At 40.9% G+C, this 14,139-nt stretch overlaps 1 protein-coding gene across 5 annotated transcripts in view; it reads right to left on the bottom strand.

Annotated features, from left to right (window-relative positions):
• Positions 1 to 14,139, bottom strand: part of dclk2a (doublecortin-like kinase 2a) — a 44,522-nt gene that overhangs the window by 4,443 nt on the left and 25,940 nt on the right. For 3 of the 5 annotated variants that reach the window (XM_034687804.1, XM_034687800.1, XM_034687802.1), the window contains exons 6-16: positions 12,535 to 12,629; positions 10,887 to 10,974; positions 10,199 to 10,301; positions 7,806 to 7,863; positions 7,337 to 7,456; positions 7,104 to 7,250; positions 6,885 to 7,018; positions 6,076 to 6,153; positions 5,086 to 5,182; positions 3,780 to 3,860; positions 3,504 to 3,617 (exon numbers count right to left, since the gene is read on the bottom strand). In XM_034687804.1, the coding sequence (XP_034543695.1) occupies positions 3,504 to 3,617; positions 3,780 to 3,860; positions 5,086 to 5,182; positions 6,076 to 6,153; positions 6,885 to 7,018; positions 7,104 to 7,250; positions 7,337 to 7,456; positions 7,806 to 7,863; positions 10,199 to 10,301; positions 10,887 to 10,974; positions 12,535 to 12,629 (1,115 nt within the window). The remainder of the gene's footprint in view (positions 1 to 3,503; positions 3,618 to 3,779; positions 3,861 to 5,085; positions 5,183 to 6,075; positions 6,154 to 6,884; positions 7,019 to 7,103; positions 7,251 to 7,336; positions 7,457 to 7,805; positions 7,864 to 10,198; positions 10,302 to 10,886; positions 10,975 to 12,534; positions 12,630 to 14,139) is intronic. The other 2 variants (XM_034687801.1, XM_034687803.1) reach the window with 1 other exon arrangement.

The following is a 14,139-nucleotide window of genomic DNA, read 5'->3' as shown; positions in this document are numbered from 1 at the left end:
GTTGTTCCAGCTCAGAGCTCATCAGGTTTTCAGATCATTCAAACACAAGTTTTGTTTTTTTAAAAGGACTGATCTGGAACAACGTCTCAGACTAAGTGACTAATTCAGGCAGAAACACATGAGAGTTGCACTATATTTTCATCACACTAAACAGAATGCTGTGTTAAGATGTGATTCTATTTTTGTTAGACAACACAACCCATGAAAAGAAGAAACAACTTGACTTAAGAATATTCCTGTATGCTATTGAGCTCTATTGTCTTAAATAAACTCATCAACTAGTAATACTGTTGCACTGGACAACATCTCCTTTAAAGCTCCTGTGAGGGACTTTTGATTTGTCAATTTTGGCGCCCCTGTGGATAAAACAGTATGTCTCATCTCTGCAGGTTTTTGTCCTCTGTGTTTGGTAACTCTCATCATTCTGGAACAAAAAAACAAAAGACTGTTTCTGCAATGGGCTATGACTCACTCTGTCTGACACCTACCCCAGGGCAGTAGTGGCACTAGCATTAAAAAATAACAATATAGAAACAGCAAACCTTGTTGTTGATGGATTTGTTTGCTTTTGTCGCTCATAAAGAGGTATCAATGCAAATTTTGATTTGTTTGATGAACAGCCAAAAAATCCTTTACTGTAGCTTTAAGCACCTAAAAACATGAGCACTGTGATTACTTAAGTAAATCCCCCAAACACTGTCCTTATGCTCTAAATATACCTGTTACAAAATCAAAGGAACAATGGCACCACTCTGGCTACCATAGACATGATCATTTGAGAAATTTAACATCTTTCGGTTATGAATAAAGGATGGAATAAAAACATGCACTTAGTTAGTTTGGCCATGCAGTTTAAGCTTTTAAAATACATTTAAAATATATTTGTTCATATACTAGAGTATGAAATATGTTGGAAAGCCCTTAAAATGAAGTAGTAGTGCATGAAGTCGTGTTAGAAAAAAGAGAAGAAAAGAAGAATTCGGACTTGATTTATTATAAACAATATTTTTCATCAATTTTTATGGATTCTACGAAATGAACCACACAACTTGGCCCTGAGTGTCCCTGACAGGGAATGCAGGAAGTATTGATAGACAGACTAACACACATGAATGATGAAGTCTTTTCATGGGCTTTGTTGATTGTAAAATAACATCTACTTTATCTTTGAGGTTTCAGATAAATCTTGTATCAAAGACAATTAAGCCACATTTCTTTGTGCCCATTTCTGCAACTTGACATCTGCAGAATTGAACCAGCACAGTTCTCTATGTTCTCCACAAGGTGGCGCCAGAGCTCCATTAACCATGCTGAGCTACAAACACAGCTTTGTGGAGTACATAGAGTTGATTTTAGGAAGTATTTCATCTAAACAAAATAAAAAATGATGACTAGCAGAGAGGGGAGCAAAATGACACTGCAGCTTGCATTAGCGCTGTTAACATGAAGAATAACCTGAATGACACTGGGTTAACAAACATCCCTCAAAACACAAGATCATTTACACAGCAAGAAAAGTTTCTGTTTGATACGAATGGGATGAATGAGAGTGAAGAAGCAGAGTAATGAGAGGTGAATCCAGGACAGAGTGCATGTTGAGAAAATGTTAACCAGGTCCACATCAGTTAGTTATTACGAGCAGTTACAGCAGCTTGCGACACCAGAGGAGGGGCAGGGGGCCTGAGAAAGAAACAGGAAGGAAGGCGAAGGCGAAGGGAGGAAGAGCAGAAAAGGAGGTGGAAGGACAAAGGAGGGTAAGGGAAAGGCGATGGCTGGGAAGGAAGAAGGCCGGCTGAGCAGAGCGGGGGCGAGGGGGGGGTGTATGAAATGTGTACCAGGCTCTCAGCTCCAGGCATCCCCTGTGGTCCTGGTCGAGTGTGAAGAGGAGGGGTGAAGAGGAGGATGAGGAAGAGGATGGAGAGGAGGAGGTGGAGGAGGAGGAGGTGGAGGAGGAGGAGGAGAGGCCGAGGCCGAGGCCCGAGCTTACACCTCAAACTGTCAAACGAGATTTACACAAAAATGAGGCTCTTTGCAGGAGAGATCTAATCAAGTTCTTATGGGGCCGCCCCCTCCCTTTTCCTACTTTCAGTTCAGAGGGACAGGACTGGAGAGAAGGGGCTGATGGGTGGTGTGACCTGATGTCATGAGGAGGGGAGGGGAAGTCAAACTGTACAACAGGAAGTGATGTGAGGCTGAAACAGACAGAAGGAAGGATGTGAGCCCTGAGGAAATGACTTCTTCTGCCTCCTGCTAGGAATGTTAAGATTCTTAACTCACAGTACGATACACTTTCTTTAGGGTCTAAGTAACCCAGTTCATGTTACAGCTTTAGAGAGGAATGTACCTCAAAAACACTTATTTGTAGTGCTTTTTATTTTGCCATTATTCTTATTGCTCTTTTATGTTACTTGATTTCCTGTTTTGAACGAGGCAAAATTAGCTTCTGCTTGATCTTTGAGTTCAGAGTCTATGAAAACAGCAAGAAGAACAATTACAGTAAAAAATGTTCAGCATACTGGCATCCCTGAAAGCTCTTAATTTCTTGTGACATTATCTGTTATGTCTCCCTCTTACTTGCAGAGGGGTAAGGAGAGTCTACATGCAACACATACACAAGGAGCAGAGAGAGAGATGTCCGCTGGTTTTCTTGCATGAAAAATGCAAAATTCTGAAATGTGGGATGAATATACTTTGGCACGCCCATCATCTATTATGGGAAACACTTGTGGTGCATCCTTGCTGCCACCATGTGGGTACAGCAGTAGTGTCTCATCTATGCTGCAGCTGTATCTCAAAAGGTAGAAGTAGTCATTTCTCAATCACAAGGATGGTGGTTCAATCCAAGCTCCCCCAGACACATGCGTGAGACACTGAACCCCAAGTTGCTCATGTGGCATAGTGCGTGGATGTGTGGATGACATTATATACTGATGGGCACTTTTCATAGCAGCCTCTGCCATCAGTATCTGAATGTTTTGAAAATGGGTGGATGTGACATGTAGTCTAACAGCACTTTGGGTCGTCTCAAGACTAGAGGAGCGCGATAGAGATGCAGTCCATTTAACATTTATATTCAGATTTCTAATTGTAACATAACTCCTGCTGATCTTTCATCTCTAAAACTTGTCAAACATGTTTACAGCACCATAAGTTGTTTTTTTTGGTGCGTTCTTGGATGATAATTTAGGCCACATATTTTTGGGCATAGGCTTCATGAAAAGTGAATTAGAAGAGCTCAATTTTCTGTATCTGGGTCAAACTCTCTCCACCAGCAGGAACTGTTTGGAAAAGGGCCTGACATGTTCAAGCTGTTCTAGACACCTCTATGATTACTTTTAAATCCATGTCAACCCACTTTTGAATATTAAAAGGGTCACTGAAAGTTTACAATCTCAAGGAGGGTAAAGGATTACTCTCTTCAATGTCTGCTGTAAATCTTGTGTAAATATAAAGGATGATATCGACTACATCATGACTTTTTGTAAATGATTCTTGGTGCTTACCATAATGACCGACACCCCAGCTGTGGTGTTGTTGTGCTTGGGGGCAGTGTCAAAGTGTGTCTTCAGTTTACCTGTGACCTCCATCTTCATGTTGTTCTCCATGATGGCGTCGTCCTAACACACACACACACACACACACGAACATGTAATGAAGTGAAGTGGTATGATACAGAAAAATATCCACATTTAAAAGTAATAACATAAGTCACACCACATTTGTAGGTTATGTGCAAACAAACACATGCAGATACAAACAAAAACAGTGCTTTGAGGTACCGTGACCCAAGGGTGGGAGAGGATGTCTTGTGCTGTGTATCGAGCCTCAGCGTTCACTGTCAGCATTTTTGATATCAGCCCCTGCAACAACGACAACAACACACAGCGGTTTAGGTGTGTGCTTAACATTGTTTCAACTCTGCCTCATCAGTAGCACTCAATCTTTGTTACCTATGTGCTGCAACAAACACACTCAGGCAGTAATGGACCATAACTTCATTAGATTGACTTTGAGGTTGTATTGTGAATTAAAGATTATGTTGTGATCTTTTTTTTTTTTACACATTGTTTTTATCCAAACACTTTCTGAGTGCGTTTCCAAAGTTACATAACTCACTTCCCTGTAATAATAAGGAGTTTAAAACTGTAATGCAATAATCAAATTTGGTGGGCGGTAGACCATTACAAGCTGAAGCACATAAACCTTAGCTGATATTGCTAATATTTTAGGAACAACTACGATCTTAAGCAAACAAAGGATACGCAGCAACATGAGCATTCATTCATTCATTTAGGGTCATGTTTCTAGAAAACATTTCCTCCTTTCCGCCTGGCCCTCTATCTGCATCTGTGTGGGTTATCGGTGCTGAGCAGGTAATGCTCAGCAGATTTAGCTGAAAATAGCTTACAACTGTAGCTACTCACAACAGTATTGAGACTAAACCATAATGACTGAAGTATCGAGCAAAGAGATAAACCAACAGTCACCTTTGACATAACCAAAACAAAACATCAATAATCCTGAATACTTAGTTGATTTTTACAAAATCCACATTTTACTGACTGTGTCTTTAATCTCCACCAGCTACTTCAATGCAAGTTGTTTCCTGCTGTAGTGTCTCTAACAGTGCACTTGTCTGAAGTGACAGGGCCACTGTAACAGCAGTGACTTTAATTAGCAGTCTGGTCTTGCATGCTGAGCCCGAGCTGTCACCTTAACACATGACATTAATTTAGAGGGCTGGAGGGGTTCCTGCGTCCTTTGGCAGACAGTAGTCATTACAGGAGTGTGAACACTGTGGGTTCACATGGTGTGTGTGTGTGTGTGTGTGTGTGTGTGTGTGTGTGTGTGTGTGTGTGTGTGTGTGTGTGTGTGTGTGTGTGTGTGTGTGTGTTTCAACTGAAACATTCAGACCTTTTTAGAGAATTTACACCACTACACTCTGTTTTCTTAAACCTTATTCTGATGACATAAGGGTTGAGGTAAGTCATTGCTTTTTGAAATACCTTCAGAAAATGAATGGGGTCAATATGGTGTTATTATGAGTGATACAAATGAACATGTGCTGTAGTGTGTGGTCCTTACCTTGGCTGAGTCAGTGATGTTGTCCCAGTAAGGACTGGGAAAGTACAGTTGTCCCAGGAGAATCTGGTCAAACAGATCTTCTTGGAGGTTACTTTCACTGTAAGGCAAGACACACACAGACACTCAGGGAACACACACTGTAAAACTCAATATCTACATCATACATCTACAGTATGTGTGTTGCAGTTTGCATGATTATAAATAGCCTTAAAACAACCAATCACATCACATTTAGCTCATGTAGATTAAGACAACTGACAGGTAAAAAAAAAAATCAACAATTAATGTAGTTGAATTCTTTCCAGCATTATCTGCAACTGAAACCTTTACAGAACAAGACGTTCATTGTTTACAACAAAGTCATAATTCGTTTTTGAACTACATATCTTGCTAGGAGGTGCCGTGTCCACTGCCTCCCTTTTTCGACCTCAATTTCAGAGCACTCTTCACCAGCATTTACTGTTGCTAGGTTGCGAAAGTAATCCCACGGCACTTCTGCTTTCCTAAGTAGTGACCGTTGGGTCTGTTTTAAAATCCTCTGTATGCTTCATTTGTGCTTTCATTCAACAGCATTTCAACAAGAAACTGTAAAAACCATTGATAGAAATTGTACCTAGAAAAAATTAGTGCGATAACTTTTCTCCTCCGTACCATAGACTGTTTAAAAAAACTCTATACAGAAAGTTGATTGTAGAAGTCCTGCCCCTTCTTGATACTGATTGGACTGTGATCAAGAAGTGACATTGATGAGCACGGCAGTGTTCCAAAAGTTTAACTTTTTTTCAACTGAGACCGCTGACAGAGCTGTGGCAAAAATCAGCTAAAGCTGCGGGTGTTTTTTATGATGAAGATGCTAAGCGCTGGAAAAGCATAGGTGCTGCCAGCGCAAAAAAAAAAATGGCGGCACTGGAAATGTCACCTAATGATGCTGACATGGTTCAGGTAAGTTAATAATATGCTCTACTGCACATATGAACTGAGGATAAATACCTTCTAAATGGAGGGAAGCCACACAGGAGGATGTAGGTGATGACACCTGCAGCCCAGATGTCCACTTTCAGACCATAGCTACGGAAAGAGAGGAGACACATCCATCATCCCAGTGTCACCAGTGCTTACAAAAACCAGACCGGAAGTCAAACCATTGTGGAGTAATACAAGATAGAGTTTTCAACTTTACTACACAATAACTAAAACTTGAACACTACAATAATTTATGTTGTCAAATCTTCATGCTTTGTGTTGCTTTGTTCACTACACCAATACACAACATCTTCATACATTCTCCATACAGCTGATAGACTGAGCTGTTATTTGTACAGTTGCAGGGTAGTAATGTAGAAAAGTGCTGTGCAGACAGCTCACGTCGTAATGCTTTATTGCAGCAGCAGAGCATTATGTGAATTCAGTGTCTAGGCTCTGACCTCAACACTCCTCTCAGATTTATTTCACATGCAGAAATGTTTAAAGTGATGAGATAATGTCTGAACCCCTTCTATAATTGGAGCCTGCAGGTGGATGCAGGGGAGGTGGTGGGGTTAAGAGTAGGAACACATCACAGGTAAAGATCAGTGGTGGTAATAATGGAGAAGAGGGAGGGAAACTTGCAGCTTAAATAGGCCGCCAAAGTGGGAGGATACTTGTCAGGTGATTGTTATAACGATGCATGTCAAGTGTGAAATGAGTGCAGCTGGAGTTGTCTGTCTGAGCTAGCTCACAGAGCGTTGCTGCAATTTTTTCAATTTCCCAACATAAAGATCATTAAAGCAAGCATTTTTAGGTGGTAAAATGTAGCTTACCCAGACTCTGAGATGATTTCTGGAGCCACATATGTAGGCGTTCCACACACAGTGTATAAAGGTCCTTCCACCACTGTGGCCAGGCCAAAGTCCCCCAGTTTCAGGGACTTGGTGCCATCTGGATACTCAAACACCTAACATGAAAACACATGTCCAGTTAGGGCCGGGTTATTCTTATGGGTATGATTGTGATGAAGAGATGTAAGTGTTAATACATACCAGCAGGTTTTCTGGTTTAATGTCTCTGTGGACAATTTTCATGCTGTGCAGGTACTTCAGAGCTGCAGCGAGGTTGTACACCATGACGGTGGCGTCTCTCTCTGTGTATTTGGCCGAGGAGGTGATGGCATCGAATAAATCTCCTCCCTGTGCCAACATCAACAAACTGATCAAACAAAAACCTGTGCAGAGAAATGAGGACGCTGCCTGCCCTCCATTAGCCTCTATTGTACCTTGACAAGCTCCATCACCAGGTAGAGCTCAGAGGAAGTGTCCACCTCCTCGATCAACATGATGATGTTGGGATGTTTGACCCTCCGCAGCACGGCGACCTCATTCTCTATGAGATGCTCCTGGAAACAAGCCAAGATGTATAATCAAAGTGAGTACACAGGATTTACACTGAGGCTACTGTGCTAACGAACAAACGCTGCATTGTTGAGGCTGTCTTATTCAGTGTGTGGATTTGTCCAAGGATGAAAGTGTAAAGATAGAGAGTTGAGCATCACATGCCTGATGTAACTGTAGGAGACAGGTGATTATGTGGTATAGGTGTGTGTGTGTGTGTGTGAATAATGCACAGTGGAACATAGACACATGACTCTTCTTTAGGAGTGTGTGCATCCCTATCCCATTTCCTCAGTCAAAAAAGACAGAAGAAATGAGAGAAGGAGATATAGAGGGGAAAAAAGACAGTGAGACCTTTCCGCTGCACTTGGCCTTGTCGATGATCTTCAGTGCAAATTCTTTTCCCGTGGACCTGAGGAGGAACAGCGCAATTAGAGCCGACAATAAAAACAGCACTGACACTGCAACTATGTCTATAATACAGATCAAGTGCTCACAAGAGAGCTGCAGTTACAGTAGCAGAGGCACTACTATCCGGTTATTGGAACTGTATGTTATCTGCACTGGTCAGGATTATACAGTTGGCAGAAACACAGGCAGAATCTGAGACCACACTTAAAGAGAAACTTAAGACCAGGATCAAGAACAGTGTTTTACCTCCACCTCAAAGGTTCAAGTTTGTTTCATCTCTGACCTCTTGCAGCATCTCTAAAGTAGGTCAGAATAAAGCTCTGTTTCACCTGTAACCACATCCAACAGCGATGTCACAATGATACACCGCAGAGGTCATCTTTACATCCATGGAAGTGCAACTCTTCTGTAGTACATATAAGTCACTCTGTACTCAATGGTTTAAATATGTTAGGATTCTAGATATTAAAATTATTTTCCTAATGCAGAGAAGTGCATCACTTCAGGTAATAAAATGGAGTCTGGCCTGGATTTGAGGTTCTCTATGGTTCCAAATATTATGATCAGGCTATATTTTAAGCAGTAATTTGTTGTAGAACGTGATGGGACAAATACAACGACATGATATTATGTTATTCCTGTGCTGACTAGTATTTAGTAAGTTCCCCACACACAGTTTTTCTGCAATTTGTACATTATTATCTGTTCACATAGCTGAGGAGGAAACTGGGGAGTAAGAGGTCAAGAAGGTGACCAGGAAGGGAGAGGTTGTCAAAAGCTCCCTGGTTTGCCTCACAGCTCATTGGATTTATTTCACGATGTGGTCATGTTACAGTATTTCTCAATTGCTAAAACACTAAACCCTATTGTCTGAACCAAATTCCTTAGCGGCCTGAACCCATGTATTGAATCAGTCACCCTTTTGGCAAAACCAGAAGCACTTTTCACCTGTTAGACACAACTTGCAAACACATTCTCCCTCACTAAAACATATCTTGCACTGTGATGCACTTTTGTTCCATAATGGTAACCACAAGTAGTAAAAGTTAAACACATTTGAAGCACAGGTATCACAGCTTAAACACAACGACTCAAAATTGATCACACTTTTAGCTAATGATGTGAGGAAACCATTATAAGCCAGTTCAGAGAGCACTGGCCAGAGAGAATGTTGCCTGTGATGTGGATGAAGTCCTGTGGCCTGACCCAGCACGTAGACCTGATGCTGTGGCTGAATTATTGTAGATACTGTAAGCACTTCAGTTTGATTTTGTGGATTACACTGTAATGTGCTTCTCATTTATATTTGTCTTTACTTTATTTTTACTGTATATAGGTGCTGAATTCAAAGAATATCTATATATATATATATATATATATATATATATTTTGGCAAAATTCATTTAGCCTACTGTGAACAATAAACATTATTTCTACAGCTTCATGTCCTTAGCATTGTGTTTTCAATTATTTTATGTTGTGTGTAATGACTGCTCAGTATTGTTGAGAAAAGCGTGGTGGATGTCAAGAAATGTGGTTTAGCAACTGAGAAACACTGTAAACTCTGTGAAGACAATAAATACCAAGCTGAATCTTCACTCTGGGTCAGTTGTGCAGACCCTGTCTTGCTTGTCAGATCACTTTGCCGACTGACCGCTTTGCAAAGCTCTGTGGCACACCTGGTTGTTGAATCAACAAATCAGATATTTCTTCATGTAGAACTTCACATTGTTTTCAGTTGTGGTGGTACAAATTGAAATGAAAGGCTGACAGCATGGAGCTCATATAAGGGCAGATAATGATAGACAAAATTAAAAGCCCTCCTTTGATCAGTAAAGATGGAAGCTAGTAGGAATGGTTCAGCCTGACGCCATATTGAGGAAGCAATAACGAAAAGTTGTATCCTTTGTTTAAATTATTTGAATATTAAAGCCTTAAGGATACACAATTACATTTTATTCTCTTACTGTGGTCGCCACTATTTGTTTTCTAAGATACCCACAGGGAACCTTTAAGTACTTTCCAGGACGTTGCATCAGATTTTGAGAACACAGACACTTCGCCTACTCTCATCATCATCATCCCCCCGTCTTTCTGAGCGGTGTGTAGAGATTAAAAGGCTAATGAAGTGAATTCACCGTTGAGTTTAATCCATGGGATATATCTGTCTCCACAATGCCCTGTCATCAGGATTTAGAAAGCCTGATGGAGCGGTTGCCGTGTGTCATGCACGTCCCATGAAGCTGCACAATGCAGCAGGCTGCTGTGTGATCACTGCAGACAGATGCCGACTGCGCATTAAGCATTCCCGGGGTGACTGGATGTGTTTCACCTACCTCTCCACGCACTCTTTGACCACAGCAAAGTTGCCATCTCCGATGACCTTGCCAATCTTGTATTTTTCAGAGATGATGGAGGCAGGCAGGTTGCCATTAACTGCTAAGGAGAGACAGAGGTCATAACAGGCCACATACAAGATTTTCTGTTTCATAAAATGACAGCAGCTCTGGCAGAAAGTCAACAAGTTCTCAGACTGAATTATGGGCCACACACTGTGCGAGAAAATAACAAACAGGCTACGAGACACACAGGGGACTCCACTCATCCTCATGTAGCAATTAGTGATCTAAGCAGCAATATTGGAAAACATGCAAGCCTAAAATCATTCAGTTAAGTATTTGCTCACACAGCAGGGGGATTTTTCACTTTTATCCTCCACATGAGACTAACTCTGTGCCAGATCAGTTGGGTAAGCAAATTCTGAAATGTGCCCTAATGGGAAGAGATGACAGTCATTTGAATGTGACAGCCAATGTCATGGTCATGTGCTACAGGGTGAGGGAGTCCATGCAAGAGTGTTGCCTGAGTTGGCAGATAAGGTGGATGACATAGACAGAAAAAAGAGGAGAGGAGGGGAGAGGAGAGGAGAGGAGAGGAGAGGAGAGGAGAGGAGAGGAGAGGAGAGGAGAGGAGAGGAGAGGAGAGGAGAGGAGAGGAGAGGAGAGGAGAGGAGAGAGGACGTACTCTCTGGACTTAGTCGACTGACTTGCTCCTGGTGGTTGTTCAACGAGCCATTTACATTTGGCAAAGAAATGTGATGTGAAGGAGGGATCTGTAGGATGCAAGAACAAAACAAAAATAGACATAAGAAACAGGCCGAAAACAAAACCCACAGACTAATCTCTACTGCAAGACGAACAGTGTTCAATTATTTCTGATCAATATGAACATAAAAGGGAGAAGAAAAGGTCTTCTTGTGAAATATACACATTTCTGTATAAATAGTGATAGCAGCCTCAGTTCAGCCCGTCCTTCATGATGTGTCAGAACTCCTGGAATAGATCTACTCCTCCATATCGGTTCATCATCACTGCACATTAAGCTGTTATGGTTGCAAATGAATCATTCATTTGTTAAAGATGTCTTTTCTGCAGAGTACAGCAGTGGCACATCAGCCTCTTAGAGCTATATTTTTTTCAAATTTCAGCCATAAATTTATGTCACTAACTTTAAAATCACACCGGTGATCTTTCCCATGTTTTACAGTAGTGGTCAGCTGAACCTTACTGTGCATTAATGTGCATTAGCTTACAGTAAGGATCTATTATTTAGACTAAAAGGTTAGCCCTGGGCCAAAGTACAAAAAGGACACCTTCACAAGGTTTTCTTAGGACTAGAGACATAAAAAGCTTTTTCCTCAGGTTCATAACTCCTTCATATGGCCTAGGTTCTCCTGACCACTTCCATATGACTGTCTTTAGTGCTCGTGGGAAGAGAGAGAGAGAACTGTGTCATGAACAACCCTGTGCTTCCTCATATAGTTTCTAAATCATATTCTATTCAGCCTCTGCCAGAGATTCGTTTTTCAAAGACTGTCAGTAAATCATGAGAATCTAATATCCAGTTGAATCACATAGGACTGATAAGCCTCAGGGCTTTGACAGACATGGTGGCAGTCTGCAGGAAGTCTGCCAGCTGGCTGCAGCAGTTAGAAACTCTAGTTTGAGACCAACATGAAGCTTAGAGAAGAAACCATCCATAAATCAGATTTGTGTGTCAGACTGCCACAAACACATCAAAGAGCTGCAGCATGTGTTCTACACTGATCTGTGGGTCAGACAGTCAGGGACTTGATGACTGAACTTTAAAGACACATTTTATTATTAAAGTAGGTCGCCATTCCTCACTATGTACAAGTACAAACTTTACTTCTATGCTAACTAAAGCATACTGCTATGTCTAGTAAAGGGTTTACAGTTTCAGGAGGATAGATCCTGAATGAGGTCAGCCTATAACACCTTCAAAGGAAGCCGTGGACTTTTTGTACATTTGCAGCTCGATAGATGGGTGTTTTGATGAGTGGGTTCCCATTTTGTTTGTGTCTCACTAAAGCTCATAGATTATGCAAAACACAAGAATTTCACTTTTGCACTGAGATGTGGCGGTAAAGAACAATGAAGAAAGAAGCTGCAAGTAAACATTGATGAAACCTACATAGATTTCAAAGTTTTCATAGAAATTGATTTATAGAAAGCCATAAAGGGGAGTGCTGGAACTGTACTGTAAAGAAAATGTGTTTAAAAGCATCTGCAAGTTGAAAGTACATGTGTGCAACAACAAACATCTATTGTACGTGACACGCAGACACGTGGATGTGGATTAATCGTCTTACTTTAAAGCTGGGGATGGTTCTGGGGCTGGTGGGCGACGGAGTGGAGGACTTGGTGGACTTTGGAGTTGAGATCTGACTGCTTGAGATGCCATTCACTGTATGAACAAATAGAACATGTTAGCAAAGGAAAGAGACAGAGGTGTCCTTATTTTAAAGACGTACTGTTGACATTATTGTGATTGTAATGCTTGTGTTGACAAAACTGCTTGTTGGTGGCTAGGTGACTCTCTCCACAAGTTTAGGTTCCTTTATTTAGAGGCATATGCCATCTGCAGATAAATGATGATTTTATTTTCCTTTTTACACCTGTCAGATCACTTTGAGTGTTCATGGGTTTAACTTTTCGCATGTTTTCCATTTAAACTATACTTACCAATATACAAAAAGATGCACAAGCTACAAGCTAACCAACCTACTCTAGCACTCTGTGATTACAGCATCACAACTGTGATATGTGTTTCTTTCATTGCCTATAGAAGGCGCACATCTGTAGGCTGCAAAAAGGAGGCAACAGGTCTAATTAGCCAACTGTTGAACTGAATAATGTTGTAAATGAAACATTGTAATAGAAATGTTTGGTTCAGTGAACAATGTTAAAGGCTTTGTTTTTGGTGTCACTATCCCAATGATAATGAACTTCCTCTGTACTACAATGTAAGACATTTCCATACTATACAATGGTGTGCAACACAAGGTGCAAAGACACGCAGCAGGGGTGAGAGCTCCTTTTGTCTCAGTGATTCATTCTCTCAACAACAGACTATTTCTGCCTCACACACTCTCCGGGTTTCTGGCACACACACAGAGACATAATGCGTCAAACTTAAACGATTCTTCATCTGCATAAACCCAGCTGAGCTGTGGAAAATCAGTTCACACAGCCTACAGGCTGCTTCTTTACACTGCTATGTTATGAGTTTAGTTTCATTGTAGCACTACTTAGAGATTATTTTCTCTCTTTACTTCCCCTGGGTATTTATCTAGCTTTTGTAAAGGAAATTCTGGAGTGATATTTGAGAATAACTCAAATATTCTGCAGTAGAGTAGATTAGACTTTAATGTTGTTAAAGATAAGTTCAACTTTTTAGCACCTCAGCTGAAACAGATGTAGAGGGCCGTGATTAACCGCTAAGTTAGAGCAGAATTTAATTAACACAGCCATAGAGAGAGTCTAATCAGTGCATGTCGTTGGATAAGTGGATGCTGCAGCTGCTGGCTTTTCATTTAGATAGCTATGTGTAAAGTAAATTATATCCTGTGGTCTGGAGGGGCCAGAGGGATAAGGTGCAAGACAAGACAACAAAACTCGCCTAGTTAGAAATAAGACTCAATTAATGTATGAATATATAGTAACTGGAGGATCACTGATGTAAAAGGTCTTAATCCCCAGCACTGTTTAGGTAACAATGCTTTGTCAAGTGTGGTACTTGTGGACAAGATGTGTTTTTACTTAAAACAAAAGACTTGAAGACATATTTGAAATATGTCTGCACAAGAACAGGAAATCTACCGCTTTACATTATTTGTGTACTTCTACATCAAGTACGTAGTTTATAACAATTTGTTAAAGATATTTTAAGAACCATTTATGAAATAAAACCAGAT

Source organism: Notolabrus celidotus, chromosome 7, assembly GCF_009762535.1.
Source record: "Notolabrus celidotus isolate fNotCel1 chromosome 7, fNotCel1.pri, whole genome shotgun sequence".
Lineage (NCBI taxonomy): Eukaryota > Metazoa > Chordata > Actinopteri > Labriformes > Labridae > Notolabrus > Notolabrus celidotus.
Note: the sequence above shows the minus strand (reverse complement) of the source record. Positions and strands in the feature narration are given on the sequence as shown.